This window comes from Belonocnema kinseyi, chromosome 10 (assembly GCF_010883055.1).
Source record: "Belonocnema kinseyi isolate 2016_QV_RU_SX_M_011 chromosome 10, B_treatae_v1, whole genome shotgun sequence".
NCBI classification, from domain to species: domain Eukaryota; kingdom Metazoa; phylum Arthropoda; class Insecta; order Hymenoptera; family Cynipidae; genus Belonocnema; species Belonocnema kinseyi.
The window spans coordinates 40,349,523-40,371,468 of record NC_046666.1 but is presented as its reverse complement, the minus strand read 5'-3'; the positions used below and the strand labels follow the sequence as shown (position 1 = coordinate 40,371,468).

General features: G+C 24.1%; 1 protein-coding gene across 5 annotated transcripts in view; it reads right to left on the bottom strand.

Moving 5' to 3' along the window:
• Nucleotides 1-2,513: 2,513 nt before the first annotated feature.
• Nucleotides 2,514-21,946, bottom strand: part of LOC117181932 (importin-11) — a 69,156-nt gene continuing 49,723 nt past the window's right edge. For all 5 annotated transcript variants that reach the window (XM_033374955.1, XM_033374953.1, XM_033374957.1 and 2 more), the window contains exons 15-18: nucleotides 21,463-21,559; nucleotides 14,168-14,427; nucleotides 8,657-8,798; nucleotides 2,514-2,764 (exon numbers count right to left, since the gene is read on the bottom strand). In XM_033374955.1, coding sequence (XP_033230846.1) covers nucleotides 2,654-2,764; nucleotides 8,657-8,798; nucleotides 14,168-14,427; nucleotides 21,463-21,559 — 610 coding nt within the window. In that variant the 3' untranslated portion in view covers nucleotides 2,514-2,653. The remainder of the gene's footprint in view (nucleotides 2,765-8,656; nucleotides 8,799-14,167; nucleotides 14,428-21,462; nucleotides 21,560-21,946) is intronic.

Here is a 21,946-nt window from a genome sequence, read left to right as displayed (position 1 = left end):
AAAAAATTGGAATTTAAGTTTTATAAAACTATTAAACTTTAATTAATAATAATTAATAAAAATTTAGTTGATAGAAAATTTAAATTTCTATATAATATTTTCAATATATAAAATTATATATATATACTTATTTGTTTAAAAAACATATTATTTAAACAAATTTTTTAAGGATTTTAGCCAATGCAAAATTTACTTTCAAAACTGGAACAAAATTAAAACTGAACTATTATGAATATAGAAATTTAAGCCAAAAGATTACGATTAAAACATTCCAGATTTAAAGCTTTGAAATTCAATCCAATAAAAAAAATTGACAATAAAATTCAATTTTCAATAAAATACTTGAATCCTCATAAAAAAGGCTCTTTTACTCAACAAAAAACAAACCTTACATGCAAAACATAGCATTTTCAACGTCGAAGATTAATTTTCTACTATACATTCGAATTCTCAACAAAAGAAATTAATTTCAAACCGAAGTGTAATTTTTAAGTTAAGATCTTTCTACAAAACAGTTGAATTTTCAATCAAGAAATTACATTTTTAACCAAAAAGATCAATCTTTAAAAAGAAGAATAGTTTTTAAATAAAATGGACTATTTTGTTATCAAATTACATAATTTTAAATAAAATAAATAAATTTCTAACCCAATAGTTAAATTTTCAACCCGAAAATATGAAGGTTCAACATAAAAGTTAATTTTCAATCAAATAGTTGAATTTTGAGTCAAAATAGCTAGTTTTCAAAAAAAATTTCAAGTAAATAGATCAATTTTTAAACAAATTGTAGAATTACTACATTAAAAAACATTTTCTAACAAAAAAAAAAAAATACAGAAATTTTCAACACAAAAAAAGCGAATCTTTTACAACACAGTTGAACTTTCTACCAGATAGATGAATTTTCTATTAGATTGTAGAATTTTCAAAACAAAAAGGCAAACAAAACAGTTGACTTTTCAAAACCAAAAATATTAAATTCAAGAAAAAAGTTCTTTTATAATCAAATAGTTAAATTTTCAGTTTAAAAAATTAACTTTTATCACAAAAACATGAAGTTTTAACAAAGAAGTCCAATTCCCAACCAGAGATTAATTTTTTACTAAAGTTTAGAGACTTCTACAAACAAAAATGTATTCTGCAGAAATTACTCCAACTTTTAACCGAGTAGTTGGATTTTAAACCAGAAAAGATGAATTTAAAAAAAAAAGAAAAAAAAGAAATAGCTGATATTTCAACCAAAGATTTTAAATTTAAATAAAACGCAATTGAATTTAATTAAAAAGAATGAATTTTCAGCAAAACATTTAAATCCTAAACTAAAACAGATTCACTTTCAATGAAACAGTTGCATTTTCAAAAAGCAAAAAAAATTGATTTTTAACCAAAATTGGAATATCAATGAATCTTCTAAAAACAGTTTAATTTTCTACCAGACAACTAAATTTTCTACCAACTTGTAGAATTTCCAAAATAAAATGGAAAATTTTCTATAAAAAACAGTTAAATTTTCAATCCGAAAATATTTTTTACCGCACAAACGGGAATTTTTAAGAAAGAAATTCAATTTTTAACTAAAGAGGTGAATTTTCTATCTTAATTAAGAATCTTTAACTAAAAAAAAAACTTTTTTTAGTAAGTAGTCCAACTTTCAACCAAGGAGTTGGAGCTTCAACCCAAAATTATGAATTTTCAATAAAAAATATAATAGTCTTCAAAAAAAGTATTTAAATAGTGGTACTTTAAAAAAATAGTTGAATCATAAACCAAAACAGATTAATGTACAACAAAAAAGTTGTATTTTGAAAAAAAATATTTTATAACAAAGACAAATTTTCAACAAAATTCAAACATTTTTCACGAAATGGTTAAATTTCCAACTAAGAAGATTAATATTTCTACCAAAAAAGACGAATTTTCAACTAAATAGTTGAATTTTTATTCTAGAAAATATCAATTATTAACCAAAAATGAAATAGTTAAATGTTTATTGAAAAACAATCATTTTAAATTTGAAAAAAGCGAATTGTTTTACAAAAAATTTTGAATTTTCAACTCGAGAATATCAGTTTTCAACAAATAAGGTGAATTTTCAACTAATAATACGAATCTTTAACCTAAAAAATGGATTTGTCATTTCCCAAGATTTTGGCCTAAAAAACTGAAAATATAGAAATCTTACAAGTCTTTAAAAAATTGGTCATATTATCTAGGACGCTAAAAAAAATGAGCGATTTCGACCAAAATGGGAGAATTACCAATTTTTTAAACATATGTTTGCCCCGAAAAACCTCAGAATATTGATAAATTTATTTCAAATTTTACACATTAGACCCACATTAGACAATTAGATCCAAACTGACTTTTTTTTCAGTATCAGGGTGTTTTTAATTTACAGTTTTTGTTTCCGACCCACCCGATTGTAAAATTCTTTGTGAATTTTCGGTTTTTGATAACAAGTGGTGAATTTAATAAAATTACAATTTTTTTTCATTTATGCTTTTATTATGAACATTATCGATACAATTAAACAAGTATTATAATACAATAAAATAGGACCATTTTAGAATGGATTATGTAAAGCTTTTTACAAATGATGAATCAATAATTCGAATAATATTTTCCATGTGAATTTTGATTGCACGTGCCAGGTTCACGTTGTAAGAGACACATATACCTTAAGCTGCATATTGATATCCGTACTAACAGCGTGCATCATTAGATCGAATTGATTAACGCCAACCAATCTTCTCAGAGTCACAAGCTGAAAATAAATGTCAATTTTTAACTTATTTCATCAATTCAGGGTATCTACTCAAATCCTGGAAAAAAATTCCCCGATAATTCCAGGTTTTAAGAGTAAGATTTGTTTTTTTAGGTCTTACGGTTTTCATTAATTAAAAGAATTTTTTTTTAATGCAGATAAAGGCAACATAATGGTAGCAGCTAATAGAGAAAATTATAATAAGACTCTGGAAAACATGCTCAACAATGATGATTTTTGTATAAAAAGATAAAAAACCAGTCTTGTTACAACAATAGAAGAAAAATGTAATAATGTAGCTTTTCGATGGGAAGAAAAACTAATACGAAATAAAAATTTAACTAAAATAAGAAAAAATTAATTTTTAGTCGCTACTAGAACTGTTTTCAATAATATGGTTTTCTCTTTTAATGGAAAATATTATAAACAATTAAATGGTTGTCCTATGGCTTCACCATTGTCTCCTATAGTTTCAAATTTGGTTTTAGAAGATGTTGAAACAAGAGCTTTGAAAAAATTGATTTTAAACCTATTTTATATAAAGAGTATGTGAATATTTTAGCTATTGTTGCTACTGAAAAAATTGTTGGTTTCATACATACTTTTAGTAGTATTGAAAATTCCATACAGTTTACAATTGAACTTGAAAATAATAATTCAATAAATAACCTTCATTTCAAAAGGTCCGCCTAATAAAAGGTTTAATCGATAGATGCATAAAATTGAGTGATATTAGCTTCAGGAAAGAAAATTTAGATCAAATTAAAATTACTTTAGTTCAAAATAATTATCCGCTTCCTTTGATAAACAATATTATTCGAGAACGAATTTATGAAATCTATAATGCGTCCAGTAAGAAAAATAACTGGGTTGACACGTCCGAAAAATCGGATTTAAAACTTACGTTGCCGCATGTTCAAGGACTCTGAAAGGTTGCGAAAATCGTTAAAAAAATTCAACACAAATTTTTATTTTAGCAATCAAAACTCGCTAAAAATTTTTTACTTAATCCAAAAGATATTGATAGTAAGGAAAATTTGTCTGGAATTGTATATCTCATTAAATGTAATTGTTGTAAAAAAGTTTATATTGGTGAAACGGGTAGAAGGTTAAAAACTAGAGTTTCGCAACATAAAAGAGATTGTAGAGTTGGAAATTTCAATACAGGTCTTTCAGAACCTGGTTGGAACTTAAAACATTATTTTGATTTTAACAATATTAAAATTCTTGCTAGGGAAAAAAATTCATATGAAAGACGCATAATAGGATCCATTTTTATAAACAAATATCACAATATTTCAATTAACTTACAGACAGAAATCATGAATGCCAACAAAATAAATCAAAGTATTATAAAATAAACAAAACCAAGTCTACTATGATATATGTTCGTCGTTGTCCAGAAACATTGTAAGGATTTTTCCGTCAATTAAGATGTAGTTTCTTAAAGAAAGCCTCTTCAATTTTTATGAGGCTTTTCTATTATATGTTTTTCGTACATTTTAATTTAATTTGTTTTCACACGTCATTATTATTTTTAAAAGATGGATACTAAACTATTGACAGATGTTTGATACCAAAATTAATATTCTTCATTTTTTACAAAATAAAAAGCACAGGTAATTTTTATTTCTTTTACTTAAAAAAAAAAAAACAATTTGTTTGCAATTATTTGTAAGAAAAGATTTTTATTTATATATTTTTTATTTAAATGATTTAAAAAAGACACGCAGTGTTAGTCGAAACGTCAGAAAGTCAGAATTTAAATAAATAAACTTTCCAATCATTTCGATTTATTCTTTTAATTAATGAAGACCGTAAGACCTACAAAAACAAATCTTACTCTTATATACATTGACAGTCGAAGAAAGAATTGATTTAATTCTTATCAAATCTGCTTATTAATTTCAGGTTTTTTCAGATATAATTTTTCATAGTAAGGAGGGACGAATAAAAAATCCTGAAAAATAAAATTCTTGACAGTCTAAAATTCGCGAATCGGAAAATTCCTAAATAATAAAATTCCCCATTCGGAAAATTCTCGATTAATGAAGTTCCCGAATTGTAAAATTCCCGAATAATAAAATTGCCAACAGGGAAATTATTTTTCATGTTTAAAGTTTCTAAAATTATTTCTTGAATTTCAAACAAAGGTAATTGAAAACAATTTTTATCTAGAAATATATATTTTTTCAATTATTGTTATTTTAAATTCAAACAAGAATTTTTGAATTTTTGAATTTAAAAAAAAAATTACGATAAAAATACTAGATTGTTGTATTTTTGATAAATAAATAATATTTATACACAAAATTAATTGAATAAATTCGGGAATTTTCTAGTTTGGATATTTTATAATTCGGCAATTTTCGGTAGGAAATTTTATTATTCGGCAATTATAAACTGTTCGGGAATTTTATTATTTATTAAAAGATATTCCTAAATATATAAGCACCATTGATTAATTAAATAATTATTTAATACTACAAACATAATTAATCACTTGTTCAATTTATTTTAAAATTCTTATTATAATTCTTATTTTATTTTATCTTATACTTAAAATTCAGTGCATATTTAGGTAAGAATAAGGTGGGTAGTATATTAAATTCATCGCTTTAAATTCAAAACTTGTTAAATTTTTAACCAACTAATTGATTTTTCAATCAAAAAGATTAATTTTACACCAAAAAGACGATTTTTTAAAGAAAAATACATAAATTTTCAAACAAATAGTTGAATTTTTATTTTTAAAACATCAGTTTTCAACCAATAATGAAACAGTTAAATTTTTATTTAAAAACTTTGATTTTCCACAAAATAAAATTTCATCGCAGTAATGGATTTCAACGACAATGATGAATCTTCAACTGGAAGAGTTAAATTTTAAGCCAAAAAGGTGAATTTTTAACAAAATCTCTTGAAATCTGTGTAATCACAAAAAATCCCTTGAAATCCAATTTAATTTAATTTGTTTTCCAGAGTGATCTAGAAAACTCTTGGAATCTTTGGAAATCTTTCTAAATTCCTCGAAATCCCTTGAATTTTTTGAAAAATGTAAAAGTCCATTGAAAAAAGTATAAATAATTTCAAAGCCCTTGACTATAATTTAAATTAACTTTATTCAATCAGATTCAGCAAAAAAGTTGAATCCTAAACCAAAACATATTAAGTTTCAATGAAACAGTTGCATTTTTAACAAGCAAAAGAATTGATTTTGCACAAAAAACACGAATTTTCAACCAAATAGTTATATATCTAAATTTAATAAGTAAATTCTTAGCCAAAAATCGAATAGCAAGGAATTTTCTAGAAAAAAGTTTAATTTTCTACCAGCTAGATGAATATTCTACCAACTTTTAGCACTTCCAGAACAAACGGGGAAATTTTCTATAAAAAAAAAACAGTTGAATTTTCAATCCGAAAAATTTTTTTTTCCGCAAAAAACTGAAAGTTTTAACAAAGAAATTATATTTTCAACTAAAGAGGTGAATTTTCTAACAAAATTACAAATCTTCAACTAAAAAGAATACATTAAAAAAAAGTAGTTCTTATTCATTAATGTTCCCTAGAAAAACCAAGACATTTTTTAAATCCCTTAAAATCCCGGGGTATTCAATAAGACCTTTTAGATCTTGTGAAAATCCTTTAAAAGCCTGAAGATGGCTTAAAATCTGTATAATCGCAAAAAATCCCTTGAAATTCAATGAAATTTTATTTATTTTCCAGAGTTTTCTAGAAAACCCTTGCAATCTTTGAAAATTCTTCCGAATTCTTCGAAATCCCTTAAAAACCCTTGAAATCTTTGAAAAATATAAAAATCCATTTTAAAAAGTAGAAATCATTTGAAAGCCCTTAAATATAATTTAAATTAACTTTATTTATTAAAATTCCTTGAAAAAAGACGTTTAAATAACTAGAACATTTTTGAAATCCTTAAAAACGCTTTGAATCCCTTGAAATTTTATTTAAATTACTTTAGTTTCCAAAGCTCATTAAAAATCCCGTGAAATCTTTGAAAAAAAACCTTTAAAATTCTTGAACCTTTATGAAAAAAAACTTGGAATAACTTAAAATCTTTTAAAATTTCATTTTTTTTCATTTATATTCTAAATTTCATTAGAAATCCCGTAAAATACTTGAAAATCCTGCAAAATTCTTTGAAATCCCTTAAAATCTTTGAAAAACGCAAAAATTCTGTAGGATCCTTTGAATTTATTGAAAATTCCTTGAAATCCGTCGAAATATTTTTAACTCCTTGAACACCTTATAACCTTTCAAGATTAATCAAAATATTTAGAAATTCCAAAAAATCCTTTTAAAGTCTTAAAATCCGCCGCAATCTCTTTAGATTTTTTGAAATATAAAGAAATTTCTTCAAACCTATGAAAGTTCTCTAGAATTCAAATAAAATTAAACCTATTCATTAAAGCTCTATAAAAAATTTTAATCTATAAACCTTGGAAATCATTTAATATTGTGAAATTCCTTTTAAAAACATTTAAACCCCTTGATATCTTTGAAATCGCCAGGAATCCCTTCAAATTTAATTTATTTTATTTTCCAAAGTTCACTAGAAATATACTGAAAGTTTTGAAAATTCAAGAAAATTCTTTGAAATCCCTAAAAAAAATCTCTTAAAATCCTTGAATCTTTGTAATATAACTTGAAAAAAGTTAAAATCTCTTCAAATTTTATTTTATTTATATTCTAAATTTCACTAGAAATCCCGTAAAATATTTGAAAATCCTGTAAAATTCTTTGAAATCCCTTAACATCTTTGAAAAACATACAAATTCTCTAAGATCCTTTGAAAATGTTTAAAAATTCCTTGCAATCCGTCGAAATATTTTTCATTTCTTGAACACCGATTACATCTTTTAAGATTAATCAAAATATTTAGAAATTCTATAAAATCCTTTTAAAGTCTCAAAATCCGCGAAAGTCCCTTTAAATTTGTTGATCTTTTTCGGAATTCTTTAAAACCTCTTGATATGTTTAAAAATCTTCGAAATTCCGTGAAATTTTTATGCAATCTAACGAAATTTCTTAAAACCTATAAAAGTTCTCTAGAATTTTAATAAAATTAAACCTATTCATTAAAGTTCCATCAAAAAAAGTTTTAAATCCCTATAAATCTTTGAATTCGCTAGGAATCCCTTCAAATTTAATTTATTTTCTAAAGTTCACTAGAAATATCCTGAAAGCTTTGAAAATTCAAGAAAATTCTCTAGAATTACCTCAAATCCCGGGAAATGTTTGGAAATATTTCAAATCCTCTAAACTCCCTCGAAATGTTGCTAAATTTCTTGAGAGCCGTGGAAATATTTTGAGATCTCTCGAAACCCGATTAAGTTTTCTAAAATTAGTTGAAATATTTGGAAAACCCTTAAATCCCTTTAAAAGACTTAAAATCCGTGAAAAACCATCGAGATTTGTTGAAATCCTTTGAGATCCCTAAAAATCTCCTGATACGCTTGAAGTTTTTAAAAATGCCATGACATTTTTTCAAAATCTGCCAAAATCGCAAAAAATCTATGAAAATTCTTTGGAATTAATTGAAATTCCTTCAAATTTGTCGAAATTCTATATCAAATAAATAAACAAATAAATCATTCATTTATACTTTCTCGATTTTATGCATCAACCCTTTCAATATTTTAATATTCTTAATTTACATACTGATTTTTTTATAATTATTCTCTAGAAGGATTTCTCTCGAATCGCGAAAAAATTAGAAGAAATTTGTTATAGAAAAATCATTATCCATATATACTGAATTTTCAAAAATATTTTTTCTTAATGTGGAATTGCAAAACATTGCTGGAGAAATGAACCATGCAGTTGAAATTAAAACTGCTTAAAATTGAAAGAAATAAAAAAAATGTTTACCTGACTTTGAAGAACATCTTTCAAGGAAACCCTATGAACAGCATCATTGATTTCAATGTCTCTTTTCCGTTTCGCATGCTCAGTTTCGTAATCTACATCTTCATATTGTGAGGGACTAAGCTCGTCACCCGGAACTAATGTGCTGAAATAAAAAAATAAAACATTTTGCTCAAGCTGGCCGCAAAACTTGCTCTTTAAAATTGCGTGATTTTTCCCTAAATTTTCCACGGCCGTTTTAATCACATAAAAAAATTCCTGGTTTTTTCCTCGGTTCACAAACATTTTTCACGATCAATGAAATCTAAAATTTCGAACTCTAAAGCTAAAAATACTTCCATTTGAAGTAACAAAAACTGAGCTGAAAATCATTTTAAAATATTTTAAACCATAAATATAACCAATTGAACGATTACATTTTTTTATAAACTGAACACTTCTTAAATTAAAAGTCCATTTTTTTAAACTGTAAAATAAAAAATATTTCCTTAAAATCATTCAAATTCATTTTTGACAAGTTTCGAAATCTTTTTTACACCTTTTTAAATATTCTCTTAAAATTAATTTTTCAAAATAAAAAGTTATTTTCAATTTTCCTAGGAATCTTAAAAAAATTTTTTTTACTCTTTTGAAGCCTTTCATAATTTTTAAAAAAACTTCTAGATTTTTTGTTGGAAATATGCGAAATACTATATTTCGTTTTAAATTAGGCCGTGGGCTATTTGCACCGAAATTTCAATACGAATATTCGGATTATATCGGTATAGACAATTCATTTAAATTTTTTTAAATCATTAAAAAATTTATATCAAAATTGAATCTTTTCAGGCCTTCTAAACATCACATTAAATTTAATTTTTTCAAATAGAAAAATAAAAAATATTAATGAATAATTGAATATTTCGAAATATTAAGCAATTGTTCTTTTTCTGTATTAGAAAATTTCAAATTTTAGACTAAAACAATATTTTAAATTTAATAAAAGCCTTTAATTATGAATATGTTATTTTGAAAATATGAAAAAATTCAAAATAGTTTATAAAGTCTCAATTGGACTTTTACATTTGTTTAACTACTAAGACTTTTCCAATCATTAAAATTTTTCCAACGTTTTTTTTCAACGTTAAAATCTGAAATTTTAAACAGATTCCGAATCGTCTTGTAAAATCAATTATTATTCACTTGCTAATCCTCAATGTGCAATTTAATTTTAAAAAATCATTATACTTTGTATTTTCATTTAATAAACTAAGAAAGTTTTTCTCATACAAAATTGTAGGATTTCAAACTTTCTAATTTTTTATTTTTAAGTCTTCAAAACTGCATTTTAAAATTATTTCAATGAAAAGAGGACGCTTAAAAATTAAAATCCAAAATGGAAAATTTGTAAGTGAAAGATTTTTTAATTATGCATTGTAAACTGAATTATATCATAATTGAAAAAGATAAAAATCCAACTGATTATTCAAAAAAACTCTTGAAATGGAACTTGGATAGATTTTGTTTTTTCTACAAATTTTTTAAAATTCCCGGCCAAAAAATAAATTCAATGTAATTTACGGATTTTCTGGTCCAGCGGCCACCCTGCATTTTTAATATAGAATGTTTTATAAAGGGAATAAAACAATTTTTTAATTAAAAATGGAAAAAATCTTAATGCATTATTTTCAGGTCTATCCAGTGTAATTTACTCGAAAATAGTTAATTATTTAAACCATTTAGAGGAATTTAAAAAAAATGAGAAAATATTATGAAATTCATAAAAATTCAAGTGAATTGCATACAATTAAAAAATATGAAAATTTTCATTGAATTCAGTAAATAAATACTTTAAAATAAATTAATATATTAATAAATTCCGTGAAAAAGTATCAAATCTGATATCTCCTGGAATCCCGAAAAATTGATTAAAATCCCTTACAATCCTTTAAATCCTCGAAAATCTTATAAAATCCCGTTATGGGTTCTGTAAAATCGTTCCATATCTTCCAAAATTCTATGAAATTCTTTACAAGTACATGACAATTTTTTTAACTTCCTTAAAATCCTTAAAAATCCTTTGAAAAATTGTGATCTCTTTAAAATGCCTTAGAATCTTTGAAAATGTTCTAAAATATTTCAAACCGTTTAAAATCCCTTCAAATTATTGAAATTATTCTTAAAGAATTGGAATCTTTTAAGATTCCGTAAAATATTTTGAAATCTTTCGAAATCTTTTTAAATCCCTTCAAAGCTTTTACATCTTTTAAAAATGCTTTGGAATTTTTCAAAATACCCTAAAATCTTTATAAACCTTTAAATTCGTAATCAATTAAAAATTCCTCGGTATTTTTTTTTAATTTTCTAAAATATTAGAAATCTTATGAAATGCCCTAAACAGTTAAAAAAAAAATCTTACAGCTGTTGAAAATGCTATGGAATTTTTCAAAATACCCTAAAATCTTTCAAATCCTTTGAAATCAATCTAATTGATTGAAATAAATCAGATATTCCTCGGTATCTTTTTAAATTGTTCTAAAATATTTTAAATCTCTTTAAATACCCTAAACTGTTTCAAATAATTAAAAATATTATGAAATTTTTTGAAATTTTCTAAAATCCCTTGAAATCCTTTACAGCTGTTGGAAAATGCTTTGGAATTTTTCAAAATACCCTAAAATCTTTGAAATCCTTTGAATACATTCCAAATGATTGAAATCATTTTAAAATTCCTAGGCATCTTTTAAAATGTTCAAAAATATTTTTAATCTATTGAAATTTTTTGAAATACCTAAAATGTTTTGAATAATTTACAATGTTCTGAAATCCTTGGAAATATTTTTAAATCCCTTGAAATCTTTTAAATCTCTTGAAAATGCTTTGGAATTTTGCAAAAGCCCCTAAAATATTTTAAATCCTTTGAAATCATTCTAAATGATTGAAATCAATTAAAAATTCCTCGGTATCTTTTTAATTTTTTCTAAAATATTAACAATATTTTGAAAAACCCTAAACTTCAACTTTCAACTTTTAAAAATGCTTTGGAATTTTTCAAAATACCCTAAAATCTTTAAAATCCTTTGAATACATTCCAAATAATTGAAATCAATTAAAAGTTCCTTTTAATTGAATCCTCCGAAATCTTTTAATATACCCTGAACCTATTTAAAGCTCTAAAACAGCCTTTGAAATCTTTTAAAATCCCCTAGAACCTTTTAAAGCTGTTGGAAATGCTTTGAAATTTTTCAACATACCCTAAAACCTTTCAATTCCTTTGAAATCGCCCCAAATTATTCAAATATATTAAAAAGGCCCTGCGATATTTAAAATCATTGGAAATCTGATAATTCCCAAAATCCTTGAAAATTTATTAAAATACTTATTGTAAAAACGTATAGATCCTATATAATTCCATATCTTCCGAAATTCTAGGAAAACAATTGAAAATTCTTTGCTACCTTTTTAAATACCCTGAAATATTTCAAATCCTTTAAAATCACATTAAATTACTGAAATAAACTGAAAACTCCTTGGAATCTTCTAAAATACCGTAAAATATTTTAAATCCTGTAAAACCTGATGAAATCTCTTGAAATGTTCTAAAGAATTTAAAAATTCCTTGGAATTGTTGAATATACCTTTAAAAATATTTAAAATACCTTAAAAATACTTTGAAATCCTATTAAAGTACTAAAATAAATTGAAAATTTCTTGAAATCTTCTAAAATACCCTAAAATATTTCCAATTTCCGGGTCCAATTTCAGTTTCAAATTGGTTTATTTTGAATATTTGGTTTCAATTTACTCTTCTTAAATGAAGAGTAAAATATTGCTAAATACTAAATACTTATTCATTTTCTACATTAAGAAATTTCAAATTAAATGGGATAAAAATTAAAATAACTTAGACTCACAATATTTTAAACTTAATAAAACCCTTTAATTAAGACTATATTATTATCGATTTATTTTTAGGTTGAAAATTGTAAAACGCACGTTTACATTTTTTAATCATGAAAATTTTTATTTAAAAATCGGATTGACAAAGTTACATTCCGGAAATTCTCACAGTCCGAACGGATCTAGAATTGTTTGGTCAAATTAATTATTGTTCAGATTTCTATACTTAGAGTACAGATCCATTTTAAAAATTATTTATTTATATTTACAGTTGATAAAAGAAAACTGTTTTTTATAAAAAAAGTTTTAACTTTACATGCTTTTAATTTTTAATTTTTTAAATCTTCAAAACTGCACTTTAGTTATTTTAAAAACTGTTAAAATCGAACTTGGGCAGATTTTTCTTCTGAAAATTCGTAAAAATCCTGGTTTCCCGGTCCGGCGGCCACTCTGTTTTTTATTTAAAAATTTTATATTTTAAAAAATTCTAATTTTTAATTTTTTAATCCTTTAAAACTGCATTTTAAAATTCTTTAAATTAAAAGATATGCTGTTAAAAATTAAAAATCTACAATGTAAAATTTTAAAGTAAAAGATTTTCGACTTAAGCATTCTAAACTGAATGATATAATAAGTTTTTAAATCAAAGTTTGAAAAATTATTTAAAAAACGATAAAATCAAAGATGAGCAAAAGTTTTACTCTAAAAATTTTGTAAAATTCCAGGTCAAAAAATAAATTCACTGTCATTACCCGGTTTTCCGGTCCAGCGGCCATCCTGTCTAAATAATTACTCAAAGTACCCTAAAATATTTTAAATCCCTTGAAATTTGTTAAGGTTCTAGAAACTTCCTTAGAATTTAAAAAATACCCTAACATACATAAATATAAATTTTTTTAAATTCCTTCAAATTATTGAATTCAATTTGAAAATCCTTAGAACCTTATATAAATATCATAAAATCTTTAAAAATCGTTAAAAATTTGAAAATGCTTTTAAATAATTTAAAATATTTAAAATCCTACGAAATTCATCGATTTTTTAAAACAAATTCTTTTAAATCCACTAAAATTTGGTAAAATGCCATGAAATGAAATACCCTAAAATCTTTTAAAATCCTCTAAAATCATTGAAATCTTTGAAAATCTTATAAAGACCCTTGGAATAATGTAAAATATCCTCACTCAAATCCTTGGCAATTCCTCCAAATTCTTTAAATCTCTTGAAAATTCTTTAGAATTTTTCAAAATACCCTAAAATATTTTTAATTCTTTGAAATTCGTTTAAATTCTTAAATTCTATCAACAATTTTTTGGATCCCTTTCAAATACTCTACAGGATTACAAAAGAATTTACAAAAATTCAAAAATAAATATAAACCCTAATGTGGCAGTCCTAATTATTCTTGAGAATTGCTTAAAATACTTCTTACAGAAATTCCTGGACTTTTGCCATTTTTTTTTAAAGTTCCCTGACTTTTCCCTCATTTTTAAGTTTTGCTTGACCTGCGGCCATCCTGTTTCCTAAATCTGCTATTAAATTTTTAAATTACAATTACAATTATCGTTAAATCACAATTATTTCTAAATTAAAAGTATTATTAAATTGAAATTGTTAATTTTTAAATTAACTTACTCGACAGGACAACCCATATCGTCAACTTTCGTGATATCGTTCAGAGCCTCGATTATATTCGACAAGATTTGTGGGAAAAATTGAAGAACGCTCGGAGGACTACTTGCATCGAGAAGAAAACACAAAACGAGAGCTAGAAGTTTTTCCTGCTCCAGTTGATGAACAAGAGGCATTTTAGCTACCCAAACCCTCGTAATTTGTCCAAGAACATTTTCTTCGTTCGCATCTCCTCCAAGTTGACGCGATAATTCCCTTATCACCTGGATAAAAAATAATTGTAGACTAATTAAAATTAAATATATCAAGCCTCGGCCTTACTTTAGAGATAAAAAATAGTTTAAATAGTGTCAAAATAGCCAGGGTGGAGATTCGGCGGACACCGAAATTCACATTTGTCTCTAAACACAAAAATTTATTTTGATCCATGATGTTCCTTTCAAACATCCTTTAACACAAGATAGCAAAAAATTTCAAAATAAATTAATTTTGAAATAAATATCTAAATTTTTCAAAAAAAAATATCAATTTTTAAGAAACAATGGAATAGTTCAACTTTTAGCAGAAAAAATTAATTTTCAGCAAACAATAACAGATTTCTAATCAAATAGATTAATTTTCAACCTAAGTGACGAATTTTCAACTAAAATGATGAATCTTTAACTGGATTATTTGAATTATAAACCAAAAAGATGAGTTTTCAACTAAAACTATGAAATATTCCATTGGAGTAAGTTAAATTTTTAGTTAAAAAAATTACTTTCCAGGAAATACTAACCTTTAACAAATGAAACAAAAATAAATTTTAAAAAATAGATTTATTTTTAAATAAAGTGATGGATTTTCACCTAAAGTTGTAAGTAATTAATTGAAATAGTTGAATTGTTAACTAGAAAGATGAATTTTCAAATAAAATAAAGTTTTTTTTTTAAAGCAAGAAGATTAATTTCTAAAAAAAAGATTAATTTTCAACAAAAAATTAAATAATTAAACTATTAGTCGAAAATGAATGTTTAACCAAAAAGATGAATTTTTAACTAAAATTATGGAATGTTCAACTGAAATAATAGTTATATTTTCAGTTCAAATAAATAAGTTTTAAGCGAAAAAGAAACAAATTTTCAAAAAATAGTTCAATTTTGGGCAAAAAAAATTCCTTTTGATCTAAAGAAAAAAGAAAGTTTTTAATAAAATAACTTCAATTTAAACCAAAGAAAATAATTTTCAATCAAAATGATGAATCTTCAACCAATAAAATTTATTTTCAATAAAATAGTTTAACTTTCGACCAAGTAATTTTATTTCAAACCTAAAAGGTAAATTTTCAACTAAAATGATAAATATTTAACTAAAATACTTGAATTCTAACCGAAAATAATAATTTTCAAACAAGAAGATTAACTCGCAAAGAAAAAAAATTGAAACAAAAACATCTATTTTAAACAAAAAAGGTGAATTTTCAATTCAAAAAGACAACTTTTAAAGCAAAAATTTAAATTTTCTCCAAAAAAAGATCCATTGATTTTCAATAAAATAGTCAAATTCATCACAAATCAGAAAAATTTCTTGTTTGAAACACTAAGTCTACTCTAAAAACTTCTTAAAATACTTTCTCTATTTAAAAATCTAACAATTCAACTATTTCAACTGAAATAGTTCAATTTTCAACAAAACTTCAACCAAACAGATGAATTTTCAACTTACACTAAGAAATATTCCATTGGAATAAGTTAAATGTTCAGATTAAAAAATTACTTTCGACGAAAAACGAGCTTTTAACCACAAAAAAACGAAATTAAATAAAAAATTATTGTTAAATGAAGTGATGAATTTTCCACTAAAATTGTAAGTCTTTCAATGAAATAGTTGAATTTTAAACCAGAAAGATGAATTTTTATATAAAATAATGAATCTTTAACTAGAATAGTTGAATTTTTGACCAAGTAAATGAATTTGTAATCAAAGAGATTCATTCCTATTAAAAAAAGATAAATTTTCACCTAAAAAAGACACTTTTTCAACCAAAAATTAAATAATTAAACTTTTACTCAAAAAATGAATGTTCAACCAAAGAGATGAATTTTTAACTTAAATTATGGAATATTCAACTGGCATAATAATTACATTTTCAGTTCAAATAAATCATAATTTTCAAGCAAAAAATGGACAAATTTTCAAAAAAATAAATCAATTTTCGGCAAAAAATTCCTTTTGATCCAAAGAAAAAAGAAGCTTTTAATAAAATAACTTTAATTTAAACAAAATAAAATAATTTTCAATTGAAAAGATGAACCTTCAACCAATAAAATTAATTTTCAACAAAATAGTTTAACTTTCTACCAATTAATTTTATTTTCAACCTAAAAGACGAATTTTCGACAAAAATGATAAATATATAACCGAAATAATTGAATTTTTTTACCGAAAATAAGAATTTTGAAACAAGATTAACGCGCAAAGGAAAAGATAATTGTGTACAACAAAAATATATTTTTAAAAAATATGTGGATTTTCAATGAAATAGTTGAATTTTCAATTAAAAAAGGAAATTTTAAACCAAGTAGTTGAATTATCTTTAAAAAAATTGATTTTCAAGAAAACAGTCACATGTATTATAAATCAGAATAATTTCTTCTTTAAAATACTACTTCTACTCTGAAAGCTGCTTGAAATATGTTCTCTGTCTAAAACTTAGAGGAGGGAAAATTCGAATTTTCAGTTGTAGGAATTAATTCGCAATCAAACTGATCAATTTTCACCTAAAATGTGGAATCTTCAACTGGAATATTGGAATTTTATACCAAAATGATGAATTTTCAACCATAAAGATTAATTTTCTAGAAAAAGGCGAATTTTTCATAAAGCAATTAAATTTTCAAACTAGTTAGAATTTTCAATAAAAAATATCAATAATTCCATTTTCTACTGGGCTAGTTAAATTTTTAGAGAAAAAAAATTGATTTTCAATGAAGTAGTTACATTTTCAAACCGAGATTAATTTTAAATTAAAATAATGAAAAAAATAATCACAAAGAGGAAAAAATTGCAAAAGCTTTTTGGTTTAATGGAAAATAATAAACATTCCAGAAAAAGTGGTAAAATGTTTGTTCATTTATATTGCAAATAATTTATTATTGAAAGAGAATTATAATGAATATTTTAAACTGCAGTTGGGTAAAATATTAATGGGTAAAATAAAAATGGGGAAAAATATTTCGTTTATTTGAACTTTCGGAATTTCAGATACATGAAAAAAATTATTAAAATAATGAAAACTTGAATTTTCCTGAGATTAGAAGTAAATTCCCGTCTTTTTAAATTAAATGCCAGATCATTTGCCGGTTTTCAGGACAAGTCGCCACGCCGCATTGTTCCAAGAATAATAGGTATTTAATTGTTATTTATACATCATAATTTAAGAATTTGACTTAAGAATTATTTTTTTTTAATAGAACAATTAAAACTGTAATTTTCAAAGCTTAGTTCTTTTGTTCCGTTTTGAGTATTTTAACTATAACTACTGATTTTGAATGTGCAGTCAGATATTTCTGTATATTAAGTAACTGTTCCTTTTTTTAATTGAAAAATTTAAAATTACGTGGTTTGAAAATGGCATATTTTAGACTGAAATTTAATAAAAGCTTTTAATCATAAATATATTATTTAGAAGTTCTTTTAAAATTAAAAATAGTTTATAAAGTTCAGTTTAAATATTCAGTTTAACTTCAGAAACAGTTTAAATTTTAGCGTTAAAATCTGGAAGTTATAAAATTGTGAATTGATGCCGAATCGTCTTTTACAATCAATTATTATTTATTTCTTTAAATTTCATAGTGCAATCCAAATTTAAAAATCATAATTTAATTCATATTTACAGTTAAGTCTTTAAAACTGTATTTTTAAATTCTTTTAATTCAAATAAAAATTCTAAACTGAATGCTATCATAATTGAACAAGATAATATAACTAGTTATTTTAAAAAACGGTTGAAATTTAAGTTGGACGGATTTTTGTTTCTAAAAATTTGTAAAACTCCCGGAAAAAAATAAATTCACGGTCATTTCCTGGGTTTTCCCGGTCTCATTAAACTATGTTGTTGAGAATTAACTCGTTTGTTGAAAAATCTTCACTTTCGTTGAGGATGCAATGGCTTTGGTAGAAAATTAAGCTATTTGGTTCAAAATTCAACAATTTAGTTGAAAATTTAACTATTTTTGTAGAAAATTAGTTCTGAATAAAATATATATATTTTTTAAATTGATCTTTTTTGTAGAAAATTCAACTATTTGGTTAAAAATCTGTGTGTTATGTTAAAAATTCATTTTTTTGGTAGAAGATTAATCTTCTTAATTTCAAATTGAATTATTTGGTAAAAAAATATATGAATTTGGATTAGATTTCGTATTTTTCATTTAAAAGTCTCCCTGGATTGAAAAAGTTGAACCAATTTATTAAAAACTAATGTTTTTGGTTGAAGATTCATAATTTTAGTTCAAAATTCATTTCTTGGTTTTCAAACTTTACCATTTTGTTGAAAAATTTCCTTTTTTGTTTTAAAATGAACAGCTTTTAACTGAAAACTTAACTATTCCATTTTTTATTGAAAATTGATATTTTTTAGTAGAAAAGTCGACTTATTGATTGAAAATTTATGTATTTTGTAGAAAATTTGTGTTTTTAGCAGCAAATTACTCTCCTTGGTTTAAAATCGAACTATTTGGTAGAAAATTCATGTATTTTGTTAACAATTAGTATTTTTTGGAGATAATTAATTTTTTTGTTTAAAAATCTAACTTTATGAGGGAAAATGAATTTCTTTTAGTTGAGGATTGAAATAATTTGTTGAAAAATCTTATTTTTTGGTTGTATTCAGGGGGGGGGGGGGTGCTTCCACTGTACTGCCCAATGCAAAAATGCGACACGAGAGTTGAAAACGGCCGAGAGGCGGCGCTAATAGTAACTTTGTTCTACAAAACCTAATGCAGTACAATAGGCAAAATGCATAAAAATTACAAAATAAATATAAAAACCCTTTAAAATCATTTTTTCCTCATAGTGTAGAGTCAGGTATTAAATGAGACTTATGTTTCGTTATTTTGTGTTAGTTCCGGATATTCATACACTCTTAAATATAGTGATGAAAAACTAACTTTTTTATATTGCCGTTGTAAAATATAATGCTACTATACAATAAATATAATTATTATATCTATAGATGATAAACAAGGAATATGATAATTCCTAAAATATTGTTTTCTATTACAATGAAATAACGAACTCTTAAATGTAATATTTTTTTAATCAACGATACTTTGTAACGAAACTAAAATATTAAAAAATTTGTATGTCACCCTTAAAGAAAGACCATTAACGAATATTTTTTTTATCTTTGATAACACTCAACTTATTCTAAAATTATTTTTCGAAGTGCTATAATAAATCCATGCTGAAATTAAATTCTGAGAACTGAGAACAAGAAAATAAGTATTATCACCTTGTTTTTAAATTTATGTAAATATAATTTTCATAAGATTCTTGGGAAAATTTTAAAGATTTAAAATTTTTTCTAAATATTTCAGGCTTGTCAAAAAAGAATCTAGAAAACTTTAAAAAAATTTTTTCATAATATAGGATTTTACGAAATATTATGAAAAATTCGATTCCTTTTAAAAGGTGTTTAGAACTCCTAGAAGTTGGAAAGGAATCAAGAAATATTTTATACAATTTCGAAAATGTTTCCGAGTTTTCAAATATTTGTAATCTATTTAAAACGTCTAAAATTCCTGAAAATATTTTAAACTGACACGGATTTTTCTGAAATGTTTCAAATGTCAGTCCAAATTTTTAAAAAATATCTTACAATTTTCTCAATTTTCCCAGCAGTTTTAAGAAAATTTATTTATTCTCTTGAAAACTTTCGAAATTCTTTTAAATTCTACTTAATATTTCTTGAATTCACCCAATTTTTGTTCGTTTTTATTTCGCAATCTTACCAAATTGAAACATTTCGCTTTAAAATCTTGTAAACTATTTTTAGAAATTTTAGAATGTCGTTTGTTTTGTTTAAAAAACTTTTTCAATTTTCTCTTAAGGTTCATTCTCCAAAATAAAAAATTATTTAAAATTTGCACACGAATATAAGAAATTTTTTTAAATCTTGTCAGACCTTGTAAACCTTCTAATTTCGAAAAGTTAATAAAATTTTTCCTGAATTTTTTAATTATTCTGCAAAATTAAAAGAAATTGCCTAAAAATCTTTCCGATTCGTCGTCGACTATTTTTGAAATCTTCCAAAATATTTTTAAATAATCTCTTGAAATTAATTTTTCGAAATAAAAAATTAAAAAATTTTTTTAGGAACTTGACAAAATGTCTTTCATTTTTGTGAAACTTTACAAAATTCGTTTAAAATCTTTAAAAGTTTTAATTATTTTTGAATCGTTTCAAAACTTTTGAATATTTCTTAAACTTACTCAAATTCTTCTAAAATGAAAAAATTTTGCTTTAAAATCTTTTACAATTTTTAAAGATTTTAGGAAATAATTCAAAATTTTTTGTGATCTTTTTTCGATTTTCTCTGGGAATTCCTTACAAAACAATCATTTAAAAATTTACCATGAATTTTAAGAACTTTTTTTAACGCCCTGACAAAATTCAGTTTACCTAAAAAATTTGTAAATCTTGAAAAATAAAAAAAAGTGGTATCAAAGTCTTCCATATTCTTTTAACCCATCTTCGGGTGTCATTTTCACAATAATTACATAAATAAACCGCTTTTTTGACATTTTTTAAAGAGTTTGTAAGAATTTTGACAGGAGGCTGGTTGTATTCAACTGCTTTTAATATAAAATTAAAATATTTTTTCTTGTAAATATCAACTATTACAATTATTAGTGAAAATTCAACTTTTTCGTAGATAATTCGTCTATTTGGCATTGAAAATTCAGTAATTTGATAGAACATTGAACTGTTTTGTGGAAAAATTATGCAATTTGTTGAGAATTCATCTTTTTGGTTGAAAATATAACTAGCAAGTTGAAAATTCAGCTGTTTCGTTAAAAGCTCATCTTTGAACTTGCCAATTGGCAAATAAGTTCAAAAATATTGTTTAAGAGAATATAAATAAATAGTGACACCAGCAGAAAATTGTAACAAAATATAGTCTTTAGTGTAATTTTTTTCGAAATAGTAGTAAAATGGTGTCATCGTTAAAAAAAAGTGTAAAATAATGTCAATAGTATGGTGAGTCCAAGGCCTGATATATTCATACCCAAAATAAATAATTAAATTTCACATACCTCAACAAACATTTCTCGTGAGTTGAGAAAAACGCGAGCAACTATGGAAAGATACATGCTCATGACCTGAGGGTATTCCTCCCCTTTGTAAACACTTCTGCAATCAAAAATTTAAAAATTTTATATGAAAATCAGTTCCGTGTAGCTAGAAAATTTTTTTCACCCATTACGGGCAAATTCTCGGTATTTCGGATCAAAATTAACATTTTTCTCGGTTTTTATTTTATGTTTGTCAATGTCGGACCTTTTTATCAGTTAAAAAGTACTAAAAGATACTGAAAATATTTACCAAAGTAATATTTTATCACGTTCAAAATTATTTTTAAAGAAATTTGTCACAACTTATTATCTGTAGAAACGATATGAATTTTTCCTAAAATTTTTATGAAATCTTCCATATTGTTTTAAAATAATTTAAGAAATGAAAAATCATTTTCAATTTTGCTAGCAATCCTAAAAACATGTTTTTATTCTTTTGAAATGA